The sequence below is a fragment of the Panthera uncia genome (assembly GCF_023721935.1).
Source record: "Panthera uncia isolate 11264 chromosome B3 unlocalized genomic scaffold, Puncia_PCG_1.0 HiC_scaffold_1, whole genome shotgun sequence".
In the NCBI taxonomy this organism is placed as follows: domain Eukaryota; kingdom Metazoa; phylum Chordata; class Mammalia; order Carnivora; family Felidae; genus Panthera; species Panthera uncia.
In genome coordinates, this window is record NW_026057582.1 from 43,629,013 (window position 1) to 43,651,033 (window position 22,021).

The following is a 22,021-nucleotide window of genomic DNA, read 5'->3' on the forward strand; positions in this document are numbered from 1 at the left end:
AGAGATGTAGTATATTAACATGTTCCCCGCAAATATATAGCGATATATAGAAATTTCAGATAACCGCATAGGCTAGATCATAACTGCAACATCACATAGCAGGATAGAAACTAATGTGTCTATTTTTTTTCCTTTTAAAATATCTTTTTGCTTGAAATGATAGAGGAAATTATTCCTCTTGTTTAAAAATAAACTTTCAGGAACCATTCAGGTTTAGTGTAAGCTCTATTTTGAAAACAGTTTAGGGACTTCTTTTTTGTATGTGTTTATAATTCTGTGTCATTGTATTACAATAGACCAGATAAAACTAAAAGAATGGAGCAAAGGGTTCAGATTCAAGACCTAAAGAGATTGTGGAATCCTCAGAATTTGATGGAGATGTGCAGGTTGTCAGTGGGGGATGGGGCTAACAGGACTCAAGACTCTTGTTCCCAAGTGCTCAGGGATTGTGTCTTTCACCAAGATGAGTAAACAGATTTGTGAGGAGGAAGCGTTCAGTTTCTAACATACTGAGTTTGTGGTGGCCACTGTACATCACTTTATGCCTCCTAGGGAGTTGTGAATCTTTAGGTGTGGAGCTTGAGAGAGAAGTCCCAGCTAGGGAATTCAAGGGAGTCATCAGTTGACAGCCTACTAAAATAATCCTGGAGAATCACTTGTCTAGGTAAATTGACCTATAAACACACTTTCCTTTTTTTTCCTTTTGTAGTTTGGAGGCATTTTCAAACACTAATTATTCTGACTTCATCCTCCGAGCCACCCTATTTATCTACACAGAAAATAGTCTGGAGTAATCGAATTAGGTTAAATTCTACCTAGTTCAAATTTTCAGAGCATGGCCCAGAGTAGAAGAATGTTGGACATTAATTTAAAATTCAGTTTTCAGAAAGATAACTTTGATTTCTTTGGATTGATTCCACTGGTTCGCTATTATCAGTAAAGTACTGTCAGATTGCTAACAGATTACTGTTAAACGTATTTTTAATCCTCCCAACGTTTGGTAGGTACTGTTAACTATCTCCATTTAACAGATAAGAACACAAGTACAGACCAAATCACAAAGCTATAGAGGAGGTGAGTGAGCCGAAATACAACCTCTTTCCAAAACCCAGACTCCTCGCCCAACTTTGTTTGCTGTAGTTTTAACCAAATTTAAAAGCATCCATAGCGAATTAAAGAAATTCTCTGATTTTGTTCCCAGCCCGTTTTCCCCAAATCCCTAGGGCATTGTGTTACTATTTCTTGCACAAGTTTGTGGCGTGAACTTGTAGCCCTGGCACGATCGAGCGGATGATGACATTTTGTTTGGCTGACCCGCCCCTCTAACACAATTCTCCCCGCTGGGGGCGCGCTGCCCCTCAAGCCGTAAGGAAAAGTAACAGCGCCTCCCGCCAGCGGGCCTGGCGGACAGCTCTGAGAGGCTGGGCGAGGGGCTCGCGGGGATCCCGCCCGCCCTCTCGGCACCACCCCAGGCCCCTCCTCCTCGCCCAGGATGCACCTGGTTGAAAACAAAATCCCACGTGACTGGCTCTGCTCTCAGGCCATCATGGCGTCTCCCAGTGGGAAGGGAGCCCGGTCGCTGGAGGCTCCTGGCTGCGGGCCCCGGCCGCTCGCCCGGGACCTGGTGGACTCCGTGGACGACGCGGAGGGGCTGTACGTGGCGGTCGAGCGTTGTCCGCTGTGCAACACCACCCGCCGGCGGCTGACCTGCGCCAAGTGCGTCCAGAACGGCGATTTCGTCTACTTCGACGGCCGCGACCGGGAGAGGTACGGCAGCCGCCCCGGCTCTATTGTTTCTTTCCCGAGTGTCTCCTCCCGCTCGGCGAATAGTGAGGCTTGAGCCTGGGGCCCGGGTCCGGGGCCCGGAGAGAGGAGGGGAATGGGGAGGGTGAGTAGCTGCTTTGCGCCGGCGCTTTGCTCCCAGGGGTCAGGGTCGGGGGGTGGGGACCAGATGAGGAAGGTCGCGGTTTCCCCGTAACCCACGGGAGAAGAGACCCCACGGTGCTCCTGGGTACTAAAGATAAAGGAATAGATGGTGACTCTGGATAAGTCTTCCCCTATTGCTCCCATAGAGTTGGATTCTCGGCACTTTGCTGCACTTCCATTCAAAAGCTTGGTTTAATCTTTATGTTCTAAAGCACATTCATTCTCTAGAGGAGACACTAGACGAGAATCAGATAACTGGTTAAGAAGGATTCGGGGCCGTGATACCCTGTGTCACAGCTGGACCTTGTTATGAGACACGCTTACTCTGATGTATAATTAGGACTAGCTAGTTGCTCCCTTTCCCCCTATGCCTCCAAGGATGCTAAGGCTTTTGGCGATGTGTTTTGGCTTCTGTAAAAATCCAGACTGGGAGCCACAAATCCTTAGTTAAGAGAATTGAATTTAGGAACATGTTTTGGCCTTGTTTTGAAATCTAAACACAGAGCTACAAGTCCCTGGTTAAGATAATTGAAAAATTAGTCTCATTAACTGCAGGGTCTCAACGTTTGTTTCAGTGATTTAGTGTCATTGATAGTAAGAGCTTTTTGAGTGTGAAAGTTCAGGTATTAATTCATTTGTAACAGCCCAATATGTTATTACCTCCAACTTACTCTTGAGGAAGCTGCACAGTAAGTGCCTTGCCTTGGTCACACAGATAATGAGCATAAGAATCAGAATTAAAATCCAGGCAGCATGAACCCATATATTGTGCACCTAACCACTGGATTGTACCACCTCTATATTTGGAAATATTTTGAGCTCCTAGTATTTCTCTGATAATAAATGGAGTTTCTCTTTTGAGATTTGTGTATCTTTTTAGTTCATTGCTATGTCTCATTGATGCACTTGATGACTTTAGAAACTGCTGGTGTAATAAGTGATAGCTTTAAAAATGAAACCAGTTGCTTTCTTATAAGGCATGCGATGGAAATGTCTAACTGATGGAGTTTATCAAGGCTTCAGTTCTGGACTCTCTTCTCTGTCTATACTTTTTCCCAGATACATTCTCATGAATGCTAAAGACTGCCAGACTTGTGTCTCCAATCCAGACCTCTCTGAAATCCAGTAAACAGCTGCCTACTCAACATCTGTCTCTAAATTTGTAATAAGTATCTCCATCTTAATATGGCAGACTGAACTCATGGTTTTCCATGATAAATCTGTTCTTCCTCCCATGCTCATCCCAACCCAGTAAATGGTCATCTCATTCTTTTTTGATACAGGTCAAAAAACCCTGCCAGCCTTTCTTGACTTCTCTCAAAGCCACCATATCTAATCCCATCAACAAATCCTATTTGTTCTTAAAAACCTGTCTAAAACTGACCCTTTCACTAGCTCCTGGTCTGATCTGCCAGAGGATTATTGACTCTTGAGTTTCTGCTTTCCACCCTTGCTCCCTTATAGTGTAATTTCCTACATATTGCAGCTGGAGTAACATTTCTCTTCCATTCTTCAAATCTTCAATCTTGGAAGGGTTTCCTGTTTTACCCAAAGTATTAAAAAAAAAAAAAAAAGGCAAAGTCCTTAACAAAAGTTCCATGCTGTCTCTTCTTCTCTGATCTCCTATTTTTCACTTAACCTCATCTGCTATACCACCCTGACGTTGCCAGTCCTCAAACATACCAAGAACACTCCTGTCTCGGAGCCATTGCAGTCTTACTCAAACTGCCAGGAACTCTTTTCTCCAAGAAATCTTCAGCCTGCTTCCTTTGTATCCTTTAGGGCTCTGCTCATACATTGGAGAAACTCTAACCATTTAATTAAAATAGTAACCTCTTTTTCCACTTAACCCGCTTTGTTGTTTTCTTTAGCACTTAGCAGTATCTTAATGGTTTATATATTAATTTGTCTACCTGCCTTCCCCCCACCCCCACCCCAGTGATGGAAGCTCTGTGAAGATGAAACTTTACCAGTTTTGTAGTCTGCTTCACATAATAGAAGCTTAATAAAGATTTGTCGAATGATTGAATGACTATCCCTTTTTCCTAAACTTAGTCTGATCCTAAACCATTTCATGATTACCCATCATGATCCATTTGTTACTAAATCCAGAAGCTTAGGAGTTGAGACTTTCCCTTTTTTCTTATTCCATGTATCCAAATCATTGGCAAGGCTATTTTATCTGCTCCAAAATAGATCCTGAATTGGTTTACTTCTAGTCCAGACAGCCATCATTTCTCTCCCAACTGCTTATTGGTTTCCTTTCATTTACACATACAACTCCTACACACAACAGCCACAGTAGAAATGTAAATCAGATAATGTCACAGTTTTGTTTAAACTTCTCAGTGGCTTTCCACTGCATTTAAAATAAAATTTCAGCTCCTTAATGTGGCATTTGAAGCTCCACTTGATTTGTCTACTGTTTATCTTCTAACTTTGGCTGTAAGTTTGAGTTAAAGTGTGGGCTTTGGATTCATGCTGCATTGAATCGAATCCACACTCTACCACTTGCTGTGTGATTTTGAACAAGTTTCTTAATATCTCCTATGCTTGTTTATTTCATTTTGAAAAGGGGGAGGGGACCCTAACTTCATAGGTTTGGTAGTGATCATGTAAGGGCATGCATTAAAGTACTTAGTGTGATGTCTAGCATATATTAAGCACTCAGGAAAGAAACTTCTGCCGTGCTCCTTCATACTTCTCCATAGTCAGGGACCTTCTCTCAAATCCTCAAACACATGAAACTTTTTCCACCACTGGGCCTTTTCCCTTAATGCTCCTTGTGCCTGAACACTTTTCCTCTTGATTGCCACTTTTGTCTTTCATGTCCCTACTTAAAAACGTCACTTCCTCAGCAAGGCCTTCCCTGTCCTTTACTAAGGTAATTTTGCACTTCCGTCTCTCCCCATTCTTTTCTGTTGCAATATGCAGTTCTTTCATGGTGCTGAGCATGATACAAAATGTTGTTTATTTGAGGAAGATATCTCCATCCAGAATGTAGTTCCATGAAGGCATGAATTCTGGTTTTGTTCAGTCGGATCACCAGTGCTTTGTGCAGCAGCAGTGGGCAGTACGTAGTAGGCATACTGTTGAGAGAATGGTAAAGGTAATACCACTTTAAAAATGGAGGTAGAAATTTCTTGCTAAATCTGAAAATAAAGTGAATTTTCAGAAGAGGAGTGTGTAATAGTGGGTTTCTTTTTCTGACTAAGCAGAAATACCAGAACCATTCAAAATTTAGAGATAAAAAAGGCATTTTTTTTTTTAAATAAAAAACGGCATTTTAGGGCTCAGTGATAACAGGACTGCCGCAGTGGTCTGCCTAGCTAGCTTCGCTTCTCCCACCATCTCTCCCTTTTCCCAACTGTGCGGTCCTTAACAAGTGGACTGTTTTGTTTTGTTTTGTTTTCCTTTGTTCCCAGGACAGTGCCCTGTATCTAGTACGATGTAAGAATCTTTTAAGACCCAGGACCACTGTCCTAATAGTCAAATCATTCTTAATGAGCTCTCAATGGATACAGCTATCTCCATAAAATATCCTGGCAAGTTACAGAGGAGAAAGGTCTCTTGCTCTCAAGGATTTACACTTACTACTAACAAGCCTTCAATTGTGCAGGTCATAGCTTGATTGTGAGATATTTCACTGTCTTCAGTATTATAAAACATTTTTGTCTTCTTTGCCTTCAGACTTTTTTCCCCTTTACTTTATGAAAAGCCCCTCACTAACTGTGGGAAAACACTTGGAAATAAAATATGGACACTTACAGCACAGTTTAAAAACACTTGTTTAACCTCTGATTTCTTTTCAGCAAATTAGCCAAATTAGCTGTGCGTACGTAGATCTTGAACATTACAATGCATATCAAAATTCTTGTAAATGTGTTTTTTCAGTTTTTGTTAATAGACTAGCTAATTGTAAAGGTTTTAATTGTGCAGTTCAAAGAAAATTAGATATTAATGAACAATCTACCTCACCACAATTAGTTCCTTTGACTCCTAAGAAGGGAACATGTGTCTTTGTATAACTCTGTGGACTAAATGAGTTTGGCGGGTAGATTGATTGAAAAATATCTGAATGATTCTTTTTCTGTTAATGTTCAGTGGGAAGACTTAAAATCTTGGTATCCTCACCAATGCTATCCTTTCCTCACCCCCCACCTTGGTCCCATTCCTAAAACAATATCCACTTTTTTCTCTGATTTTCATCTGCCTTTTATCTTGTGCGCTCCTTTTTTTTGTTTGTTTGTTTTAAGTTTATTTATTCTGAAAGAGAGAGTGAGTGAGGGAGGGAGGAACAGAGAGAGAGAGAGAGAGAGAGAGAGAGAGAATGAATATCCGAGCAGGCTCCATACTGTCAGCACAGATCTTGACACAGAGTTCAGTCCCACAAACCGTGAGATCATGACCTGAGCCGAAATCAAGAGTCGGATGCTTCACCAACTGAGCCACCCAGGCGTGGCACCCAGCTTGTGTGCTTCTTTAAGAGATGAAGAGGAATGATATTAAGCAGTACTCTCAACACAATCTTCTTTGGATCTTGTACTGGTGAACATTTTTAAATTATGGGGCTTTTTATGGGAACATAATTTTCTGGTGTACATAATTTGACAGCAAACATAATACTGTTACCCAATAGATAACTGACAAGTTAAGTAATCTTTCCACTCAAGACTGGAAAGAAATTGGTTACCAGGTTATGATAGGTGTAGGAATGGGACGGGAAACATAATCTGAGTACAACAGACAACATAGCACTCCAGAAAATCTGCCTGTAGGTTTAGGAACCAGTTATCTTAACTTGGATCAAAAAAGACATTTATAAGCATATGGCTATTGCTTTTATAAGTAGGTTTTCAGGAATGATGTGGCATTATGGTCACTGATGAGTTTTAAGAATATATGTTGTGCTTTTACCAGGAAACAAATAGGGGTGCTAAAAAGAGTGGTGGGATAAAAGATGAGCAGAAAATCCTAGATGTTACTGAAAATTTCAAGGGGGAAGACACACCCAACATCAAAAAAATTATTCTTTAGATATTTCTGTTCTCTCTCCAGGATCTTTTTGGTTGTCAATCATTGTAGCCTATAAGAATGTACTGTCTTGGGGCGCCTGGGTGGCTCAGTTGGTTGAGCATCCGACTTCAGCTCAGGTCATGATCTCACGGTTTGTGAGTTTGAACCCTGCATTGGGCTCTCTCTTGTCAGTGCAAAGCCTGCTTCGGATCCTCTGTCCCCCTCTCTCTGCCCCTCCCCTACTTGTGTTCTCTCAAAAATAAATAAACATTAAAAAAAAATCTGTCTTGAAGGGGGCACCTGGGTGGCTCAGTCAGTTAAGTGTCCGACTCTTGGTTTCTCTCAGGTCATGATCTCATGGTTGTGAAATTGAAACCCATGTTGGGCTCTGCGCTGGCAGCATGGAGCCTGCTTGGGATTCTCTTTCTCCTCTCTCTCTGCTCCTCCCTCACTCACACGTGCATGCACGCTCTCTCCCTCTAAATAAATAAATAAACTTAAAAAAAAAAAGAATCTACTGTCTTGAGAATTCATTTCTGCACCCACGTTTGTATACCTTCTTAGCAGAACAAAAGCTCTACGGGTGGCTAAACACTCCATCTTTAGATAAGAGTTTATCAACCTTACTGCTGTTTATGTCCTTCAGAAAGGGTCTCAACTCCCATCCCATGCAGCTTATTAATTGTATTTGTGCCAACGTCTGTGGGTCTGCTGAGAAAAATACAACTTCTGTTTTCTGTCAGTGTCAATGGCTGCTCTTTCGTTATGCCTTTTAGAATTTATAAAAGGCTTTCACATAATCTCGTTTGTTCCCTACCGCAGACCCATGAGTTATTAACCTATTTTCAACATGAGGCAATTCAGAGTATTTGTATCTTACTCCTGGGCTATGCTAATTTTTAAACTCACTTCCAGATCTGAACTATATTTTTATATATGTAGTTTATTTTAATACATTAGTAAGATTAAGTACAAAATCACTCATTGCAGTGAAGAAAAGGGAAACTAACATGTATTACACGCTAATAAGTTCTACCTTATGTTCGCATTTATCTTATTTAATCCTTGCAACCAAGTAGGGTAAGCTTTATTCCCATTTTACAAGTGAGGAAACTAAACAGTGGTTTCGTTTCTATTTTCTTTTAATGACTTCGCCTTCATTCCCACTAGCGGAGTATATTTTTACTGTATTTTCTCATATTCTAACAAAAGAACCATCCTGATCTGGACCACATCTTGTTTTGTTTTGTTTTGTTTTTTTCATATTACATTTGTCAGTAAACATCGTACCCTTGTATGCCTAAAGAATTTAAGGAAAAAAATTTGGTGACTAGTAATTCTTACTGGTTAGTATTTTAATTGAAGAAGTATTTAGTTCTTCAACCATCTCTACTTGTATAAGGGAGATTGCTGTGTTCTCTTTCCCAGGCAAAGGCTGTACTCTCTCACTTTTGCCTGGGAAGCCTCACTGCCTTATTTCTAGAGCCAGAAATTATTAATTCTTGTAACAAACCTAATGTCCAAATCAGAGATGGGGAGTCTTCCCCACCAGTGACCTAAAAGCTATTCATGCTCATTTCCCCTTTTAGATTTAAGGAACCCAAGGACTATAATCTGTCTCAGGAGACCTAAGAATTTAGGTACTTTTAGGGGTTTATGTATATATTTTTATGGTGTATGTGATCCTCTAAGAAGGAGCATGAGAAATTTTGATTAGCATCTTTTTTTTCTGATTATAGACGTACATGTGATTATTGTAGAAAACTTATAAAGTACAGAAATACCTAAAGAAAGAAACACTTTATCTGTATTCCCACATCTCTGTTAATAATTTGTTGTATCTCCTTCCAGCCGTGTGTGTGTGTGCGCGCGCGCGCGCGTGCGTGCACACACGTGCGTGCTTAATACATTTTTTCATTTGGAATCATACCATGTGTACATAGTGTGTTGTGCCTCCCCCCCCCCCCCCCCAACATCTCCTAAAACACATGCTCATGTCTTGTCCTCAAAAATGTTACAATGTCCTGCATGGCAGTATAGTATCATTTAATAAATCATTCTCCTATTGAACATTAACATTGTGTTCAATTTTTGCTGTTATGACTGATTTTGTGATTGGTGCCTTCAAACATAAATATTCATCTCATCTCTAATCTATTTCTTTGAACTGCAATAGCTGGTTCAAAGGGTTTAATATTTTTTAAGTCTCTCAACTCCATATTTGAAAGGTTATTATTATTTGCCTTTCTCAAAATTCATTAGTATTTCTCAGACTTTTCTGTTGCCATATTGTTAGGCACAAAGATCTCTAGGATGAGGGTAAGCACTGGGCAGGCAGATGGAGGGATTAGAGTTATTTTAGGAAAGGATATGCTTAGGACATAGTAAGTACTCTAAGTTATGGGTGTTATGAGGATGTTATCACCTAGAATTAACAGAATTAATAATATGGATCCCTGATAGAGTACACGCCCTCGTGCTGTTTTCTTGTGGTATGAAGCAGGTTTGTGTGAATAGTCCAGCCTGTGAATAGATCCACTCAGTCGCCCATGATGGTCTGTGGCCCTGGAACAGCGTGGAGTGACGGGGCTCACACTCTTGACTGATGCCTCAGCAGCAGCACACTCCTAACCCTGTTATCCTACCTGCTGTGTTGAGATGCGTTGGTGCGGATAAAGTAGCTCTTTGCCTTGTGAATCAGCAACATTTCCTTTGCTTTTAATGCCTTCCTTCCCTTCGCAGGGCCGGCTCTAACCCATCCCCAGGTTAGCCCAGACAGGCGTAATGCCCCAAACTGGGCCATGTGCCCACTCTGGTACCACCCGGGTGCTGTGTGACCACGGGCTCCTAATTCTCATCACTCTCTGTTGCAGGGGGACTGTTTGAAAGTCAGTTTAAGGGAGTACTTTGTTAATGGGGGAAAAAGATCATAGTTGCAAAAGTATGGAAGAATTTAGGAGACAAAGTCCATTTAAGGAAGTGTTTTTTTAGGGAAAAAAACAACTCAAGTTTTGGAGGAATTTGGTAAATAATATACAAGGTATTTTTAAATTGGGAGAGAAAATATAACAAATAGTGTTGTAAAAGCCCTGGTGCTTGGTACAGGTTCACTGGCAGACTCCTTTCAGAAAACAACACAAAACTAGAGTCATTCGACATCAAAATAATTGCTAAATGTATCTGTGTAAAAGTTTGGAAAGTTCTCTAAAGCAGAAACATAAGTAGGCAGAAAGCATATTGAGAAAAAATAATGTCATGATGTTGGAAAGAAAAATGGCTAATTTCCCTAATAGCCCTTAAAAAAGCTATTAGAAAAATGAACAAAAGACATAGGGGAACAATAAAAGAGAAGTAAGTAGTCAATAAGGAAAAGACATTCCAACATTTCTAATAGTGAAATAAAGAAAGACAAATACATGAATTATGAACTATCTTTGGGGGAAGGGGTAGGAGGCCGATTAATTTAGTAAAGACTAAAAAGAAATGTGCAGTCTTTGGAGAGAGTGAGATAAAACAGGTTCTGTTACTCCCTGTTGGTGGGGTTGTAAATTATATGAAATGATGGCGAGGAAATTTAAAGCCAACTGCCAGAATTTAGCATGTAAGTATTTGACCCAGCAGTTTATTTTATTTATAGGAATTTCTGAGAAATAAAAGCTTTTAAAGGTTTGTGCACTAGGATATTCACTTATAACATTACTGATAAAGAGTGAAAATTCAGAAATGATGCCCATGTTCATCAGTAGGAGTTCATATAAATAAACTATAGGATGTCCATTCAGTGAGATTCTGTGTGTTTGTTAAAGATTGAAATTAGTGTGTATGTTCTGACCTGGAAAAAGACCAGATATTTTACGTGATCAGCCCTCCTTGAAAGGCAGTACATAAAACATTTCCTTCTTCCCCCCTTCTTTGGTAAAACCTGTGTCCTTAAATCTAGTTGAGTGTGATGATTGTATGAATCTTTCTACCTCTTGGAAACCAGATTGAGAGAGCACAAAATTGTGGAGTGGATTTTTTTTTTATCTTTCCATCAGTGGTGTGATGGAGAATGCAGAGAACGGATGAGTGTGCAGATGAGCAGTTGAAATGCTGACCTGGCCACATTCCTTGATCTCATCCACTCCACTGTTTAGCTTTGTTAACACCACCTATTTTTAATTTCCTTCCTGAAGAATAACATGACTCAGAAGTGTTTGATACAGTAGGAATTGTTATCTTTTGTTTATTATTCCTGCTGGCAACTGCATATTTACATTTCAAGTTTGTTTTTAACAAAGCCCAAGAGAACCAGCTCAGTATAAGGCTGGGCACGGTTGTTTGTCTTCCCAATTTGTTTTAGTGCCAAGTGGCATTTTTACAACAGATCTGAAAGAAGAACTTTTATAGTCTCTAAAAGCAAGATTTCATCCTCCATGTCAGTCATTTGTTTGCCTGGTCTGATGAGTCTTGTAAATTTGTCATCTTCAGGTTATTAGGACATGAATCACCACGTAGCCTCAGTGAGGTAGAAGTAAATACCATTAGTTTCTCATTTTTGATACATGGAAATGGAAGCATATGTCAATAATGTGTCCAAGAATACACAGTAATCTATGTAATTAGATTTCTTAATATTCTGGAAGATGCTTTGCTGTAAGTTGCAGACACAGACTAAATGCCTGATAAATTAACTGGTCAATCTATGGGTTTGTCTAGATTCCATACTGGTTTTGGAGTGTTCTAGTACTGTTTCAAGTCTAGTAGTAACTACTACCTTACTCGCCATTGCAGTGCTGTTGGTACAACTTTCTGTGATGATGTTTTGTATCTTTCCCGTCAAGTAGGCTAGCCAGCAGCTGTATGTGGCTATTGAAATATGGTTAGTACAACTGAAGAACTGAATTTTTTTGATTTTAATTTAGTCATACAAATGTATAAAATTACTTGATTTGCTTTCTTAACATATATTTTACATTTTCAGTGACTATTAAATGGTAGGGTCATAATTAGAATTTTTTATCCCTTCTACTTTTTTCTCTTTTTAAAATTGAAGTATAATTAACATGCAATGTTATATTAGTCTCAGGTGTACAACATACTGATTTGACACTTCTATTTATTACTCAGTGCTCATCGCTGTAAGTGTAGTCACCATCTGTCACACCATACAATGTTATTACATTATTGACTATGTACTTTTCATCTCCATGACTTATTTATTTCATAATGGGAAGTTTGTCCCTCTTAATCCCCTTTATTTTGCCCCTCCACCCCGACCCACCTCCCCTCTGGCAACCACCAGTTAGTAATCAGTATTTAAGTATTTTCTTGTCTGTTTTGTTTTCTAGATTCTCCATATAAGTGAAATCATACGGTATCTGTCTTTCTGTGTCTGACTTATTTCACTTAGCATAATTCCCTCTAGGTCTATCCATGTTGTCCCCAAAGGCAAGGTCTTACTCTTTTTTTACAGGGGAATAATACTTCATCACGTATATTTACCACATTGTCTTTATCCATTGTGTATCAATCCCTTCCATTTTGAAGTAGAAATGATATTTCAGACTCCTTTTAACCTGGATGATTTTAAGGAAAGAGATTTCTGGGGCTGTTACTATTCTGTTGTTTTCATTTAGGCTAGGAATTTGGGAGACAGCCAAAAGCCTAATCTTGGACTCCATACTATGTTACTTACTATAGCATATAGCATTATCATTGTTTTTTTTTTTTTTCTTTGAGAATAGCCACTGTCAACTTGTTTAAAAATTGGTGTGTGATGTTAGTCCTATGATTTTTTTTTTTTTAACCCAGATCCTTATAATGCAGCAAGGCACATTTTAGGTATTCTGTAGCACATGTGACTGGTGACTACCTTAGTGAATAGCACAGATCTAGAAGATCTGAATGACACTGTTAGTCACCTTCAGCTGGTTGACCTTTATAGAACACTGTATCCAACAGCTATAGATACATATTCTTTCTGGTGCACAGGGAACTTTTTACCAGGGCATACCAGATACAAGGCCATAAGACCCTCTCAAATCAAAAGATTGAAATCTTATAGAGTATATTCTGTGACCACATCAAAATAACAGAAAACAAGAATAAGTTACCTAGAAAAGCTCACATATCTGGAAATTAAGCAATATACTTCTAAATAACTTACAGGTCAAGGAGGGAATTTATGGAAAATTAGCAATTCCAAACTAGATGATGATGAAAATATACCCTATCAATAATTTGGGGGTTAGGGTGCCTGGGTGATTCAGTTGGTTAAGCATCCAACTCTTGGTTTCAGCTCAGGTCATGCATGATATCATGGTTCATGAGTTCGAGACCCACACTGGGCTCCGTGCTGACAGTGCAGAGCCTGCTTGGGATTCATTTTCTCCCCCCCCCCCTCCCCCTCCCCCTCCCCCTCTCTTCCTCTCCCTCCCTCCCCCTCTCAAAATAAGTAAATTTAAAAACTTTAAAAAATACTTTAACTTTGGGGGTTTAACTAAATATGACTTTATATGGTCATATTAAAAAGAGAGGCTTAAAATTGATGTAAATTGATCTAAGTTTCTACCTTAAACTGCAAAGAAAAGAAAAGAAAAAAGAGGGGGAGCAAACTAAACTCCAAATAAGGGAGCAGGAAGAAAATGATAAGGATAAGGGTGGAAGACTGACAGAGAAAATGAACTGCGTGTGATATCCCTTCCTTTTGATAACTTGTTCTAAGTAACTTGTTAGCCCATAATGACTGGCAATAAAATTAGTAAGGGAAAAATGTTATACTTTAAAAATTATAAGGAACCAATTTATAGGTGAGAGCAGGATTGAATTAAGCTAAATAATTAAAATCATGTTTATATTAGAAGCCTTAGTTTCCTTGAATTCACATTCACTGTAGTGCTCTGATGTGCCTGTTTTAGAAGATAATTTAACCTTTGGGGTGGGGCTTCTAGACATATTTTATAAACCCGTGAAAGAATTTTACTGACTGAGCCAGCCAGGCACCCCTAAACCCATGAAAGAATTTTATTTATCTTTATTTAAAAAAATTTTTTTTTAACATTTATCTTTTGAGAGACAGAGCACAAGTGGGCGAGGAGCAGAGGGAGACATAGAATCTGAAGCTGTCAGCACAGAGCCCGATGCAGGGCTCGAACCCACCAACCATGAGATCATGACCTGAGCCAAAGTCAGACGCTTAACCAACTGAGCCACCCAGGCACCCCTATTTATCTTTATTTTTAAGGTTGACTTACTTATTTTGCATGCACAAGTGGGAGAGGGGCAGAGAGAGAGAGAATCCCAAGCCCAATATGGGGCTCGAACTCAAGAACCTCGAAATCATGACCTGAGCCCAAGTTGGATGCTTAACTGACTGAGCCACTCAGGTGCCCTTCCCATGAAAGAATTTTAAAGCTGAGAATTTGAACTTAGTTTGGAAATGAGCAAATGGCATAAGCAGCTGTGTGTGCACCCGACTGAAAAGATGTGTACTTACTTTCAGGACTGTGACATCTCCAAATGACTCTGCAGAAATGATTGGCTCTCAGGGGTTTGCAAAATCTCACTGAACTGAAAAGAATGAATATTTAAGGGGTGCCTTGGTGGCTCACTTGGTTGAATATCCAACTCTTGATTTCAGCTCAGGTCATGATCCCCAGGGTCATGAGACCGAGCCCTGTGTCCATCTCTGCACTGAGCTTGGAGCCTACTCTGGATTCTCTCTCTCTCTCCCTCCCTCCCTCCCTCCCTCCCTCCCCCTCTCCCTCTCTCCCTCTCTCCCTCTCTCCCTCTCTCCCTCTCTCCCTCTCTGTCTCTCTCTCTCCGTCTCTCTCTCTCCTCCCTCCCCTGTGTGTGAGCTCTCTGTCTCTAAAATAAAAAATAAAAATAAAATAAAAATTTAAAGAATGAACATTTAAATAAGACAATACATTTTTTTCTTACAGGTTTATAGACAAGAAAGAAAGGTTAAACCAACTTAAGAGCAAGCAAGAAGAATTTCAAAAAGAGTGAGTTTCCCTTTTGTTTTTCCATGTGTGGAGGTTCTCTTGTCACCCTGTGGTTTAATTCAGTGCTGTGGTATGCAGATATATGGATTGCTAACTTGCTGAAGTAAGGATACAATTTCAAAGTATGGAAGAGCAGTGCAAATGGAAGAAGCAAAATAGGAGAGATTATCAAGTTCCTAGAAAATATTGGGATCAGACCCAGTGCCTGGTACACAGTAGGCACTCAGTGACTAGACGGATGAATCAAATCCCTGGCCCTAATAATTGATGTGGGGCAAATGGGTCCAGAACAGTAGGCAAATAAGTGTCCTATAGGGCATCACCCCTTCCATTTATCTTTCTTCTTCAGGATCAGCGTTTTTGCAAATTGTGGTCTGCATATCATCTACATGCATTAGCTAATGTTCCTACCTTAAAAATGCAGATTCTTGGAATCCTATCCTCAGATACTCTGACTCACTGGGTGTGGAGTGGGGGAAGGCGCTGGAATCTGAGTTATTAACATGCACCCCTGATGAATCTCCTACTCTCTGGATTTGAGAATCGTCTTGTAGAATCTTCTGTCCCAAACTGACCCAGTCGCTTTCCTCCAGATGCACCCCAGGTCTGATGAACACATTTGTAAGCAGATAAAATCTTCTGAGACTCCCCACCTGACAGAAACCTGCTTAGATTTATTTAAGTCATTTCTCTAACTTAATCACAGGAACTTCTGTTTCTTCCATAGAACCTTTCACCCCACAGAACAGATTTGTACAGATGTCAGGTTGTGCCGTTTCTTTAGAAACTGAACATCCACATTTTATATCATGAATACTCTTGCAACTGTTATTAATAATTATGACTGATGGAAATGATTGATTATGACTGAGGACAGAGTCTCTGGTTGTTATGGAAATTTACTATGAATGTTTATAGAAACGTTCTGGGCAGTATTAAAAGTGTAAAAAGTGAGGCACCTGGGTGGCTCAGTCAGTTAAGCGTCCGAACTCTTGATTTCAGCTCCAGTCATGATCTTACAGTTTCATGAGTTCAAGCCCCACATGGGCTCTGCGCTAACAGCTTGGAGCCTGCTTGAGATTCTCCCTCTTTCTCTGCCCCTCCCCCAGTTGTACTCTCTCTGTCTCTCTCAAAATAAACTTAAAAAAAAATTTTTTTTTTAAAGCACAGAAAGAAGGAGGTGACGAAAAAAATTAGAGAATGGGGAATTTGGAAAACATTTTTAAATGCCCAAGTTCCGCTTTGGTATTTCCAGCCATTTTGAAGAAGTTACTTTAAAAACACATCGATTTTACATTTTAGAACTTTACAAAATTTATTATTGTCTTTTCTCTGTACAGGGTGTTAAAAGCTATGGAAGGAAAATGGATAACAGATCAGTTGGTAAGCTGTAAGAAGTATTTAAAGAATACTCTTTCTATGTGAGGTTACATGCTTTTAAGTTGGTAGTGCTTAAAAATTCTTTTTGAATTTAAATGTATTTTGATCATTTTTTGGCAGTCTTCTATTTGAATATATTTGTAGTGTGGGCCCTCACATATTTTATCTAGATACCAAACACCGAATATTGGCAGTTAATTTTAGAGCCATATTATAAAGGATAAGTATCAAGTCTGGTATTGACATAGGAATACAAGAACCATAAACTGTCCTTTTTGAAAAAAAACTTACTCATTGTAAATATACACTCCCTACATGGATTGCTGATTAAATGTGAAAAGTAAACTCCTAAAAATATTAAAAGAAAATATGGGAGAGTATTTATGTACTCTGCAGATAAGCAGGCCTTTATAAGCCATAAAGGAAAACACTTAGACTACATAAAAGTTTAAAAGTTCTGTGTGTTGGAGACCCTGAGCAAAATGAACATAAACCGGGACAAAATGAGTACAACGTATGAAAATAGGGAGTTTGATTAATAACACTTTTATTCAGTGTTGGTGAGAATATATACATTGACATATTTGTTTGGAGGATAAGTTGGTGGTTTGGGTTTTGTTTTTGTTTTTTGTTTTTTATTACACATGTGGTATTTAGCAATCTTCCTCCTAAAACAAATGCGTGAATACAGGGATTAATGGATAGAGAAGCTGATTGACTACTGCATGGGTAGTAATCCATAAATAACTTAAATGCTCACCAGACAGGATAAGATAAATAATGGATACCATGTAGTTGTTAAAAAAGAATGTGATCAATCCATATGTGTTGATACGGAATGATGTCCAGGATAAATTCTTTAATGAAAGAGCAAACAAAAAGGCTAGAGTAAAGTATGATTCCATCTGTGTATGTGTTTTAAATACAAATATACTGTAAAAAAAATCTGAAAAGATACGTATTAAACTTTGAGATTACCCTTGAAGAATGGGAAGGAGTCAAGCTAACGATCATTTTATTTTTTCTCTTCTGTGATGTTTACTTTTTTTCACAATAAGCACCACTCATAATTTTTCAATAATACTTGAAGAATATATGTGATATAAGTGAATTCTTATGCTCTGTTATAGAAACAAAGTACGTCATATAGAAAAAGATCGTTAAAGGCTATTTATAAAGAATCCTTCCATTTCCATGTTTCTAAATTCCCTGTACTGTTTTCTAGTTTTCTATCAAAAACTTCAGTACTGGTTCTTAAAGACTAATACCCTATAAAAGTGAAGACATCTCATTGCTATTTCATCTCTCAATCCATCCATCAGTCCCCATGAATCTGTTTTCAAATGTCTGTCCAGCAGAGAGGTTAGCACTTCGCCAGCTGGACTATCTCTGCAGTCTGCTCTACGTCTTATACCATCAGGATTAAGACCAGTGTTAAACACCATAAACATTTGAATGCTGTTTTAAGCTTTGAATTATCCACGTTTACAGAACAGATAATCATATTTTTTTTAACTGACTGCCAGGTTGCATTTTTACGGATCTTTTATTTACCTTAGGGGAAAAAAACTTCTGTTTTTATTGAGTTTTTTATTATTTTGCAAGTAATAGTTGCTTATTGTATTAGTGAGATAATACAGTGATGTTAATGGTCTCCTCAGGGAATAGCATAAAGAGTTTCAAGCAGTATAGTAGTGGAATCTTCTGTGGTCTGTCTGTATCTATACTCACCAATATGGTAGCCACACGTGGTGTTGAACATTTGACATGTGGGTGGTGTTGAGTAGGAACTGAATTTTATTTTATGTAATTCCAAATTACTTTTAAATAGCCACATGGGATCACTAGCTATATATTGGACTGAGCAGGTTAAGAGAATATCCTGAGAATATCCTTCACCATTTTTCTCTGTCCTCATTAACACATAAAAGAACTATGTGAGAGAGGGAGGCAAACCGTAAGAGACTCTTAAATACAGAGAACAAACTGAGGGTTGCTGGTGGGGTCTTGGGGGGGGGCATGGACTACTAAATGGGCGATGAGCATTAAGGAGGGCAGTTGGGATGAGCACTGGGTGTCATATGTAAGTGATGAATCACTAAATTCTATTCCTGAAATCATTATTACACTATATGTTAACTAACTTGGATTTAAATTTAAAAAAACTATGTGAATTTCTTTGTCTTAATTTCCTACAGAATGACATTTTTTTCTGTTTTGTAATCCACCATTGTTAGTTACAAAAGTTATAATAAGTATAATTATATTGGTCTTTTCTTCATTGTGTTTTCTAAGATATGCTTCAAAATAATAATGATCCTGGGTAGATAATCATATTCATCATAAGAGACCAACATTTGTGATATTTATTGTATATATATTTTTTTAAGAGATGGAAAATAATGTCCTGCAAGATGAGGATTGAACAGCTAAAACAAACAATATGTAAAGGAAATGAAGAAATGAAGATAAGTAAGTAATTTGCCCCTCTTCTTCTAGACCTAATAAAGCACCAGTGTGGAATTTTGTTGGATTAATAAGCTAGAGAGAGAGAGAAAGAGAGGAGGAGGGGGGATGGCAATAGCAACCTGGAAAGGTTTCCTGCTTGCCTTCCTCCTCTTGTAAAACATTTCTGTAAGGATTTTAAATAAATAAATATATTTATATATTTTTTCAAAGAGATGTTATATATATACATGTATATGTATGTATAAAACTACTTTGAATACACTACTTCTCTCAGTTAAAAAAATTAAGGAATATGTATTTTACATTTGCCTTTGCTAACAGGAAGCTTGGTACTCAGTTATAATTATTAGTTCATTCCAGAAGCACAGAATATTGGCTTTTTCTCCATCAGTGAGTCTCATACACATTTTAATCTGTATTAATCTTACATTATATTTGCATATATCATACTTTATCATAGATGGTTGTCAAAATTTAGGAGAGCCCTCTTAGAAATCTTGTATCCTTAGAAACATTACATGTATTTTTGAAAATCAGTGTTTAAAGTTCAGAGTGAGTCACCATCATACCTCATGAATCCCTTTCTTGTCTGCTCGTTGCGTTCAGAAGCAAGTATTTTATAGTGGTATGTAACAGAGTAAAAGCTTCCTTTGAAAATGTCCTACTAAGGTGCTCCTGTGGCGTTTCACAGGGTTACTAGGCTAGAATGGCAGGCAGCCTGGTGAAGAGGTGCTGAGCATGTGGACAGCTGGTGACCCACTGAGCTCCACATGCATCTCCAGAGGCTCTGGTTCAGGAGCAGTGTAGAGACTCGTGACTTAACATTGGTTCATCCTCTTTCCACACCCTTCCGTGATGCTCACACCAGGGGTTTGCCACCAGGCATCTGTGAGCCCCCTGAAATTGCTGGAGTTACTGAGTTTGTGCGTTTCCCTAATGAGCGAGTTTGACTTTGATCAGCTGATTTTAACAGATTCCTAACTCCCCAAAACAAAATCGCCACAGAGATTTGGTACTAAAGGCAGTGGGCCTGCCTCCTACTGTGGTACCTGCTGGAGACGTGGCCACAGTACAGCAAGCTGTGCGTACGCTGAGCAACAGGAGGCCTGGGTTCACCTGGACCACGAGTTTGGCCTGGTGTAGGCGCAGCATGCCTTTGTTCACTGGTATAGGGGTGAGGGCATGGAGGAAGGAGAGTTTTCTGAGGCCCTCGAGAAGGATTATGAGGAGGTTGGTGTGGATTCTGTTGAAGGAGAGGGTGAAGAGGGAGGAGAGGAATACCAGTTACCATTCTTTTCAGCCCTGTGGCACATCACACTCAGAACTTCAACATGGGCTGACAGGCAACAAAGCTTTCTGGTTAGATTGTCTTCGCTTTTAACTGTGATCATGTCTTACTTTTCCACGTGTGCCTGTCACATTTTTCCATCACGTGTCGGAGTAAGGGCTTTAAAAAGGAAAACATTAAATAAAAGCAGTGGGCCCTGTAACAGTGGGTTCTCTCCCTAGCAAGCCATCGGAGTGAGGCTTGTGAGGAAGCCACCCTTGTGAGGTCGAGAGAGAGCCCTAGGGCCCACCCTGGGCGTGAGAAATTGAAATCTCACGCGTGGGGACTGGGTCAGTGGTTCACAAACTGTCTGGAGTAAAAGACCAGTTTTTTCCTCTGTGGTGTCTAATCTGTCATAAACTGACACCAGTACTTTTATAAAACAATAAAATACTGGAAGCATGATTGGACACTTGGATATCATGGCACTGGCATATTGCCACGTGAGATAGGCAGTATCTGTAGGCTAAACTTACTCTGTATTTCTGTACTTCTCTTGTCTGGCTGGTAGAAGTTTACTGATGGGCCCAGATCCATAGGCCGCACTCTTGAGTAGCCCTGCTCTGGGTGGTACTGCTGACCTACCAGGGTTGGGAACCACAGATGAGACTCAGAAAATTTTGCAAACAATTTTAAGAAAGTTAATGGATTCCAGAAACTATGCATGGTCTCAAGTTCACAGATTAAGAGCTTGCTACCCAGTAGATAGTATATTTTTTTTAACTTTGTTGTTGAAATATCACAAATATTCATAAAAGGTTATATGTTCTAAACTATAGAGCCTGATGAATATTTCTCTGGAATCTTTTGATTTTATGTGTCATGATACAGAATAATACATTATATATATATATATATATATACGCACACACATATATATATACACACATATATATATACAGACACACACACACACACACACACACATATATATATATATATATATATATATATATATGAACCTTGAATGAAGGTTGAGTTGATCAGTGCTACAGACTTCCTTATCCAAACAACCAAGAGTAGATGACAGAGCATCGAAGTGCTTTTATGTTTAGAGGAGATGGCATGGAGAGAAGGACAAGTGAAACTCTTGAGCGCTGAGTCTGCACTAGTGCAGATTAGGTGACTGATGATTTCCTGCCACCTGTGGAGGATCTTGGTATTAAGTTCTAAACTTTTTAAAACGTCTGACCACCATATGGCCAAACATTCGGTTGAGCACTTGGCAAAGAACTCAGTAGAGATCATGAAAATGAATGAGTGTGCTGGAAAATTAGTGTGATGGAACCAGAAAGACTTAAACATTAGAACATCCACACTGAGCAAGAATGGTAAAGAGAATGTGCACCTAAGGAGAAGTAAAACTGCAAGAAACTTTATGGCTACAGTGAAATACCTAGGTTCAGTGGGCCTCAGAGGACGTGTAAAACACGTATTGGATGCTTATATTTTAGTCAGAGGACAGCAAAGCTTTGGTTGGATCTGGTATAAGGAACTAAGCCGTGTGCCATAGGTGACATACCCACAGTGCCATGGGCCTCTGAAGAGCAAGAGGTCTGTGGATCATTTATGGAGGGGGGCCTCGATGAATGAGAAAAATTTGGACATTTGAGGAATAGAAGCTAATAGCATTCCTAGAGAGACATTGATTTGAACAGGATAGGAGTGAGACCTCATAAAGGGAATGATGACTGGTTCTGTATCCATGCATGTGTGCATTTAAATAGTTCCACTTTGGAGAGCCTGGGTGGCTCAGTTGGTTGAGCATCCAACTCTTGATTTTGGCTCAGATCATGACCCCAGGGTTGTAGGATTGAGCCCGGTGTCAGGCTCTGCACTGAGTGTGGAGCCTGTTTGGGATTCTCTCTCTGTCTCTGTTTCTCTCTCTCTCTCTCTCTCTCTCTCTCTCTCTCTC

General features: G+C 39.3%; 1 protein-coding gene across 1 annotated transcript in view; it reads left to right on the forward strand.

The window, feature by feature from the left end:
* The first annotated feature begins 1,419 nt into the window (after positions 1-1,419).
* The window catches only part of ATG14 (autophagy related 14), a 41,094-nt gene continuing 20,492 nt past the window's right edge, over positions 1,420-22,021 (forward strand). Inside the window, exons 1-4 of the mRNA XM_049612726.1 lie at positions 1,420-1,767; positions 14,868-14,930; positions 16,271-16,313; positions 18,701-18,782. Of these exons, the coding sequence (XP_049468683.1) occupies positions 1,493-1,767; positions 14,868-14,930; positions 16,271-16,313; positions 18,701-18,782 (463 nt within the window). The 5' untranslated portion in view covers positions 1,420-1,492. The remainder of the gene's footprint in view (positions 1,768-14,867; positions 14,931-16,270; positions 16,314-18,700; positions 18,783-22,021) is intronic.